This window comes from Mesitornis unicolor, unplaced genomic scaffold, assembly GCF_000695765.1.
Source record: "Mesitornis unicolor isolate BGI_N332 unplaced genomic scaffold, ASM69576v1 scaffold45156, whole genome shotgun sequence".
NCBI lineage: Eukaryota > Metazoa > Chordata > Aves > Mesitornithiformes > Mesitornithidae > Mesitornis > Mesitornis unicolor.
The window spans coordinates 1-8,619 of record NW_010192490.1 but is presented as its reverse complement, the minus strand read 5'-3'; the positions used below and the strand labels follow the sequence as shown (position 1 = coordinate 8,619).

Sequence of the window (8,619 nt, the reverse complement as noted above, 5' to 3'; positions counted from 1 at the left end):
CCACGGGTCAAGATACACCATGCACTTTAAGCTCCCGTTTCCTGGTTACTGCTGCTATGATTACAAAACTAAAAGCAAATCAGTCTCCTCAAAACCCACCAGTCATCCGAGACTTGCACACATGGTTTTTGCTCTCACGTAAAGGGGAAATACAAACAGCACTTCTGGGAAGACCTGTTAAAATTATTATTTTAAATAGGAAGAAGGCAGATAGCTAGATAAATATTTACCATGTTTGAGTTTGGAAAGCATAGATTTTTCAGCATCTACTGATGCACTCTTCCCAACTAACAGTCTCTTTGCTAGATCTTTTTTATAAAAGGCCTCGAAGACATCTTTTCCTGCAAGAGATGAGATTTGACAGTGATCACAAATCATTGTTTGTTTTAAAACAAAAATCACCTACAAGAGACCCAAGTCAAAGCTCGGTAAAGCTAACAAGGGCCTTCACATTAAGAGTTCCACAGATCTGGAGTCAGGTCTTGGTATCGGCATTTTAACACGCGAACTATTTAAACGGCACTGCACCAGCAAACTGCATCTACAGAGAATGAACGCTTGAAAACGCAGACTGCAAAAATTATTTCAAAATACCTTTATGTTACCGATTAAACAACTGTATCACCAGGAAAAAAAATGCTTACCATATATGAATCTAAATATGATCATAATTTTATCCAGCATTTTTTCAAGTTCTTCATCAGTAGCTTCTTTGTTGCCTGCACGAAGCTTTGAATCTACATATTTAGCTAAAAGCATCAAGGAATAAAAAGTTGTTTATTTTAACATATACTTAGTATCAGAATTAAACAATTTATTTTTTTAATTAAAAAAATAATCTAATATTGTGAAATCTTTCAGAAATGTAAAGGATCCTGAAATCCCCTTCAAATCAGTTTCACTGCAGCTAGCTTGATATACTTTCAAAGAGGCTATAAATTTATGAAAAGACTATAGCCTAATCTCTTTTTTCAGATAAGAAATTAGTGCACCTTAAATTTAATAGCATACATAATGATGCTAAAAAATACTTTTGTATATGTAAAAAAATCCTGCTCCATATTATGGTCTCGAAGTAAAAAGTCACTATTACTATAGATTGCCACGGCTAGAATAGAAGCAAAAAGATGAGAATTAAAATATGTAAATCAGTTATTTAAATACATGACTATACTGAATTTCTGTAGCAGATTACTATTTGTTTTAATTTCAAATGGTTTGGTAAGCACACTACAGTTAGTGAATTAATTTTAAAAACGGAGGGCAGAAAGCATTACTCCACAAGCCTAACAGCACAACAGATTGCAAAGCAGGTATTATTTACTGTGTGGGGAAATGATTAAGATATTCAAAAGTGCAGAGTGCACAAATCTGTAAACAATCTGTTTGTTCTTTGCAAACTACAGAGGCTCTGTTCCCACAACATGAGAGGTACAGTGCATCCTTATCTCTCAATTTTTAAATATGAAAACATAGGTATCTATGTAGAGCCCCTAACATCTCTGTGCACTTACGTTGGTGGCACAGTTATGTAAGCTCCTGAAAAAGTCAAATTATTAGCAGTATTCTCCCATCTGGACATCAGTCAATTGCTGGAAAGCCTACATTCTAATGTTCTTCACTTTTCTACAGTGCACTGAAGAACAGACCTTGTTCTTAATGTTTAATGCTATCCCATCAAATAATTCACTTGCATAGTAAGGCACAGCAGATCCACAATTTGACGACGCACTGTGCATAATGTCTTTTAAAACACAGTTCCGTCATATCCCATCTGTAAGCTGCATCAGCAACTTCCTTTTGCCCCCCACCCAAATTCTCACATGGGAAGAAACTGAAGAAAAATACCTATAAGTTCAGCTGGCTTATTTGGTCTTTTGTTAATGAATGTTTCAAAGGCTTCTTTCATGGCATTTACAAATTTCTCATTCTTGAGGAAGCAAACATCAATAATATGGTCAACTTTGTCTTTAAAATCAAGTAGTTCTTGGACCATGGTTTTGTCTTTTTCTGGATTAATTACTATGGTGCTACCAAATGCCTGCAAAGTAAAACATATCTTTCAATTAGCCTGAATAATGAATTTAAATGACAAGGCTTCTAAAAGTCTAAGTTATCTTTGTAATATCTTGTTTCTGGTATTCATATTAGTTCCACTAACAATAGAAATAATAGAGTTATGACGTATTTACCACATAATCACTCCTACACTAAACTCAATTTTATTTTAAAAAAATTGAAACAATTTAAAAACTCCTATGCCATCATAAAGTCATCCTTCACAAGGACCATACTTCTTGTGACAACATTTTCACTGACTAATAAGATGAAACATCTTCAGTGATATTAAGGTGCTTTTTGAACTTCAATTAGTTGGTAAGTAAAGCTACCACTCGTTCTGACAAGAAATTTTAGCAGGAGATGAGACAAATGTTCTGCCATTACCAAAATGTCTATTGGAAAAATACAGTTGTCATCCAGAATTAACTACAAGCAAGATAAAAACTCCAAATTTATTTAGAGTTCCATAATTCAACTGAATGTTCAATATTTTCTTCGATAGGGCTAGAACAGTTGTAGTTTTCTAGTACAGTTTCAAAACTGCTCGTTATATGTGTTTATAAGCAACTAGTCTTCATTTCTGAGAAAAATGCAATAGTTTATAGATATATATATAAAAATATCTATCTATAGTGGTATCTGCTCCAGAGTTCTAGAAACAGTACCTTTATGTACTCAATCCAGTGTTGCAAGAGAACCTGTACTCCACCTCTCACACGACTGAACAACTGATACAGAAGAGACAGGTCTTGAATTCTGTTTTCATCAAGGAGGTGGTTTAAACCTGCAAATGAGAGCATTTAAAGATATTAAAACCAGAGTAATCCGAAGAAAGTGCAACACATTATTACAGTAAGGGATCTCTTCAGAGCTAATACTTTAATCAAGCAATTAGTAGGGTGGGTGGTGTTTGTTTTGGGGTTGTATTTTTTTTTGTTTAGCTATCTAATTTAACAGTAAAACACAGAATGGCTACCTGACCTGGCCCAAACCTTAAAAACCTTGTTATTACACTGGATATCTTAGGTTACATGTACTTTACATAACATTCTTATCACAACATCTTTGCTTACTTCTGCTTTACTATTTCCTAAAGATTTGAAAAGTTTACGCTCTACCGATCTGTAGGAAAGGTTCCTTAGCAAGAAACAGCTCTGAGTCTTAATTTCAGCTGTAAAGTAAGTTTTACAGTTGTTTGAAGGCGAGCAACTTCAAGAAATATCTTCACCTTTCACTTTTTAACTTTTTGGCAGAAAAGCCTTGATGCTCCACAGCAAGGTTCTAAGAAAGCAGATGGGTAAATATTGCAAACATGATACTCCTCTCAAAGAGTCTGTTACAGATGTGCAGGAAGATGCTCACATATCTGTTTTATCCAGAATCTGGCTAGTAAGGACTTGATCATTTTCTTTTATTATTCAACTCTCGCTGCACCCATATCTATTTCCAGACCATCACTCAGAGCAACAGCGGGTCAGTTGACTCCAGAGGCTATTGCAGAACTGAAGCAAAATACTTCATTGTTCAAATTGTACTAAATTTTTTGAAACTACTGTTGCCTTCCGTGAGCAGCAACAAATCAGATTATAACTGTATCAGAAAAGGAAAACACTGAAGGCTACTCCTTTAACTGAGTCTTCAAAATGCTATTTGACACACTGAACTCAAGAGTCACCTATTCTAGTTTTCCTCTTGCTTTGCTGTTTGTCTGAAGGCAGCATTGCGTCTCCTTACCTCTGACAAGGAGAATGGTACTTGCCCTCTTGCAAAATGGTCAATGCTATTTCATGAACTGAGTAGCAAAGGGCATTAAAAGAATGATGTAGCTTGTGTCCTCTCCCAGCACCTGAATCTGTCACTTCATTTTTCAGCACAGGAATTGAAAGCCCCAAAGCAGTAATTAGAAACATTTCTATAAAGAAGAAAGATTACCTTTCTGAAGAATGGCTGTTAAATGTTCACCTAGAAGTTGCTTTTCTACAGTAGCAATTAGTGGCTTCCTATAGAAAAAATGTTTAGAATTATTTTTCCTTTTTCCATTATTGACAGTTTTAAATCCTTTTTCTGAGATTATGTTAACTACGCTTGTCATTGTGAGTGCTCTAATTATGTGGCCAAGAACCTAAAATGATCATACACATAATTATCTTCTTTCCTCCTCAGTGAGGAATTTTTTATTTTCCTGTTTGCTGACCGAGGATTTAATTCACACAATAAGCCTATTGTATGTGACCTCTAAGCAGCTGGACAATGATCCCATCAGTGAAGAAACTGGGTAAAAGTTTGTCAAAGAATGTACCTTCTCTTGCTTTGTGGGAGGAGATTCGTGTCTTGGAAGACAAGCCAAGGAGAAGAAAAAAAAAACCCCAAACATCTCACAAGTCAAGAGGTATTAAACAAAATAGGGAGTTGGCCACTAATAGGAGTGTGGAAGAAGGAAGCCACTAAACAAGCTAAATGTTTTCAACAGCTGAAGGAGGAAGGAAACAAATGTATGATGGTAGCAATAAAACACCTTCCTCTCAGAGAGATCCTCTGTACTTGGTCTTTAAGAAGTTGCTACCAGCTGCTCGAAGAGTTTTTTTTATACTGGTGACCTACATTTTCTCTCAGACACAACAGCTGTGGCTTTATGTGAGGAGAACATTTCTCCTGTCCTACCAGTCATGACCTCCACTTGATTGTATTTGAGGAAATCCTGCCTCTAAGTATAAAAGATTCAAGAGTGACATTAGTCAATAATTTCCCAGACTCCACAAAGAATACACTAATATTTTAATGTAAATATTCAGAAGCTTTCGCTTGAGAATTTTCTGTCCCAGGTCCTATCTTTCTCAGGTAGAACAACAGCTGATTAATTGCATTTCAGCAAGAAAGACATTTGGACTGGGGGTGGCAGCCTATTTTTCTCCAACCAAATGCCCAACATTTATGTCAAACTAACTAGTGGCTTAAAAGAAAGATATTGCCTGTGTGAGCCAAGACAGTGCTGCATTGTAAACAAAGAATTGTGGGAAGTGAGAAGCATTTGATGGCCAGTCAATAACTGAAATAAATTGTAGCTATTAGATGGCCCTTAGCAAAAGAAGGGCCAAACAGCTAACAATACCAAGCAAAGAGAGATTGCACTTACTGTGTGCTCTGATCTAAATAAGTGATTATTCTGTCTGCTTCTTCTTCCAAGCGCTTGTTGACATGGTGAAGATATTCTGGAACCTGAAAATGCCAGAGTAGTTTTGTATGTTTTAAGAAAATCAAGGGGGAAGGGGGGGGGGGAGGAGAAGGACAATACTGGTCTGACAGCAGCAACAGTTTTAAGAAGAAATCATTGTGACTGAAGGCAACTGCATGTCAATTTGCTTTTTCAGAGTACTACAAAACAAAAAGGTCATGTTATTGCCCTGTACGATGGCTAAGGCAGCGGAACAGTTCCTCTCCCTGACAAATGCTTCACCATTAGACATCACAAATATTGTTAAACATTCAAAATACCTCTCGTTCCTGCATAAGCCTCTGTCCCTCTGCTGCATACAGTCGGTTAGTCTCTTCCAAGAATCTATGTTCGAAAGAGTCTTGATAAATCTAGGGAAACAACACAATAGCAGTCCAGGGTAAAGCTTACTGAGCACTAAGTAAGAATCTGAGCTGTTTACTGATTTAAAGGTGAAACAAGTTTACTCACCTGCAAGTCAGAAAGCATGCTTAGAAGGCTTCGCAGTAAACTCCTATCAATAGCCTCACCATTTCTTTCCCTCTCAATCAGCAGAAGAATGCCATCAATAGTTTTGTTCTGGACCTTCTGATCACTGATTATATGAGTTCTGAACAATTCTAGCCCCATATCCCTAAAAAGAAAAAAGACTGTTCAATAAATTGCATAAGAATCAACCCCAAATATTATTTGTTAATATAATTTGATCTAGGTCTAAGAGAGGACAATAAATACTAGTATTCTTTAAATTCCTCAATATAGGGCAGTTGTTAATTACTAAAATATTGGGGGGAGAAGTTGAAGTCCAAAAGAGAGTAACTTGCTTTTATATTTTCTGTAACTTCTTCCTTCAAAAATACTTTAAGAACTTTGAATGCTATGCATGTTAAAGCCTGTAACTGGGCAACACAAACCCTCACACTTCAGTTGCTGAACAAGACAGCCCTTTCCTTTTACTGTGCAAACTGTACTACTTAGCTGAAATCTGCTATCACAGCTATTCTAGAAAAATCCTGTAATTCATGGCAAATAAATTTAAAGTGAAATCTCCCTTTGTAACAAGCATATTCACCATCTAATTTACAGATCACTATATAAAGTTTATCTAAAAAACCACCCTGAAAATCAGCAAGATATATGCGATAATTTGAATATATCCCAAATAATTATATTCTTTGCACCCTTACCAAATAGACGGCAGCATTGAATTCTGAAGTACATAAGTTCGATCCAAGAACAAAAAGATACTTCTAATCATAATCTGTTATGAGAAGGAATAAAAAAGCCACAATTGTTTTACTCGTGAAACTGAAGAGCAACACAAATTATGTTCAACAAAAAAAATCCACTGATAAGTTTCAGACAGTGCTTTCTCAGACAATGTTGATTTGTTTAAAATATTCTGCCAGTCTCAGCAAGATTATCAATGCAACGTTTAGCATCTTTCTGTATAGAAGATTAGATCATTTTATAAGGAGGAAGGTTTGCATAGAAACAACAGATAGAAGTTGTGTGTGTGCATGTGCATCCAGTATCAGACCAGCATGTCAAGAAACACACCACAGACAGGACTTTTCAAGGCCCAATTTCTAACAAACTACATACAGTTGTATTTCATGAAGAAACCATACAGAAATTTAAGATTCAATTTCAGAAGCACAGTATGGTTGTAAAGGAACAAAGTTAAGCAAAACATAGGCTGGCTCGACAACTGGTTTTCTTTAAAAAAGAAAAAAACTTACCATTTGTCTGCAGTGATCTTGCCAACATTTGTCTATTTTCTTTAGAAAAAGGACGCTATCCAACGAATCCATGAAGAAATCATTAAGAAAATTATGATCAACAGGTAGTGTTAGCAATGAGATGAACCAACATTATTTTTTCAAAGATACTTAACAGAGAGCACAACTCACCGACTCCTAAAAAGTACCACTTAACTTCTTGCAACATGTTTATTTTTATTTTCAGTGAGGGTCTTTGTGTTAATAATGAGAAATCAACATGATCTAAACAATTAAAAAAAGGATCTAAATACTTTTGATCATTTTGTCTAATTCTCCTGTCCCTGAGGGGTGGGACAAACATACGTATCCCCAGACCTCTAAACCAACAATCCGCAGTAAGAGCCCACCACTACAAAGATATAATTTTAGCTCATGTCTAAAGATAACCTTAATAGATAAATTTTGTTCTTGAAATTTAACTTGTATTCAGTTCACTGTATTGTTCTGGTACTAAGTAATATCCACTTAACAGGATCTTGACCCGATGCAACTTAAAAACTTTTGAAAAGAAAACATTTTGATCCTCGGAACCACTAACACTATGCTGCCACACCACTAGCACTTTTTGAAAAGAAAACAAAAACTACTTGTTGGAAGACTTCTCTGTTTACCTGAACATGGCAAGATAAGCACATTAGTAAGCCTGAAGAGATACAGCCAATACAGCCTTTTTAAGCCATGCTCTAAGTCTAATGTGAGCTTCTGTAAAATGCAAATGTGTTTCATAAACACCAGCAAAACTTTCTCACAAACCTTTCAATGGTTACACGCATAAAGGAACTAGTAGTGTTCTCCGAGGTCTCACAAAAAAATCGAAAACAGACCCAATTATGCAAAAAGTAGGAATTCAGTTTACCATGCTCTACTGTCATGGACTAGTCAAAAAAAATCTATCACCACATACTGGCAGGTAAAAACATTTTGGCTTGTCAACAGCTAAATAAAGGATATTCTCTGAATTGGTGAATTTGTGCTTTAATGTGGTCTTCACAGATCTGTCTCAATTGTTTATACAAGTTTGCAGAAATCTTGTAGGAGCAGAGATTTTCAACAGCCTGAAGAAGAAGAGAAACAGACACTAAGAAATCTGTTTATATTCTTTCATGTGGTTTTACAAGGAAAGAGGGGAAAAAAAGCCAGAAACAACCATGGAATTCTTCTGCGTCTCACTCAAAAATCTACTGGCTTTTAATTGTAACACAGTTAACGGCTGCATGCAAAACACCAGAGAGATATGGCACTATATGTGGTACTATAATGGTAATAAGAGACAAAGGAAGGCCATGCCCTGAACAGCTCACAGATTATTAATTTCAGTTGGAGTACCAATATCTCATAAGGAACTGCAGGGCTCGCATCGCTAAGAACAAGGATGTTAGTTTAATACGTTCCAGCAGCTTGCTGGGTTTCATACTTCAAAGCAGACACTTCAGGCCATAATTTTATTAACTGCTCTGCAAGTCAAACTGATATTAGTAGAAAAGCACTGCTAGTCTTATTTCCTTTTGCGGTCCTTTCCTTGATTAAGCTTCCCTCATCCCCAAAACCAGATACATATTTTTA

The 8,619-nt window shown here is 36.0% G+C and overlaps 1 protein-coding gene across 1 annotated transcript in view; it reads right to left on the bottom strand.

Annotated features, from left to right (window-relative positions):
• The window catches only part of LOC104542716 (cullin-4B), a gene marked incomplete at its 5' end in the record, with an annotated part of 12,866 nt that extends 4,755 nt beyond the window's left edge, over nt 1-8,111 (bottom strand). The window contains 11 exons of the mRNA XM_010187109.1: nt 231-341; nt 645-749; nt 1,849-2,041; nt 2,727-2,845; nt 3,994-4,061; nt 5,195-5,277; nt 5,554-5,643; nt 5,744-5,906; nt 6,460-6,533; nt 7,015-7,084; nt 8,008-8,111. Of these exons, the coding sequence (XP_010185411.1) occupies nt 231-341; nt 645-749; nt 1,849-2,041; nt 2,727-2,845; nt 3,994-4,061; nt 5,195-5,277; nt 5,554-5,643; nt 5,744-5,906; nt 6,460-6,533; nt 7,015-7,084; nt 8,008-8,111 (1,180 nt within the window). The remainder of the gene's footprint in view (nt 1-230; nt 342-644; nt 750-1,848; nt 2,042-2,726; nt 2,846-3,993; nt 4,062-5,194; nt 5,278-5,553; nt 5,644-5,743; nt 5,907-6,459; nt 6,534-7,014; nt 7,085-8,007) is intronic.
• Nucleotides 8,112-8,619: the final 508 nt, after the last annotated feature.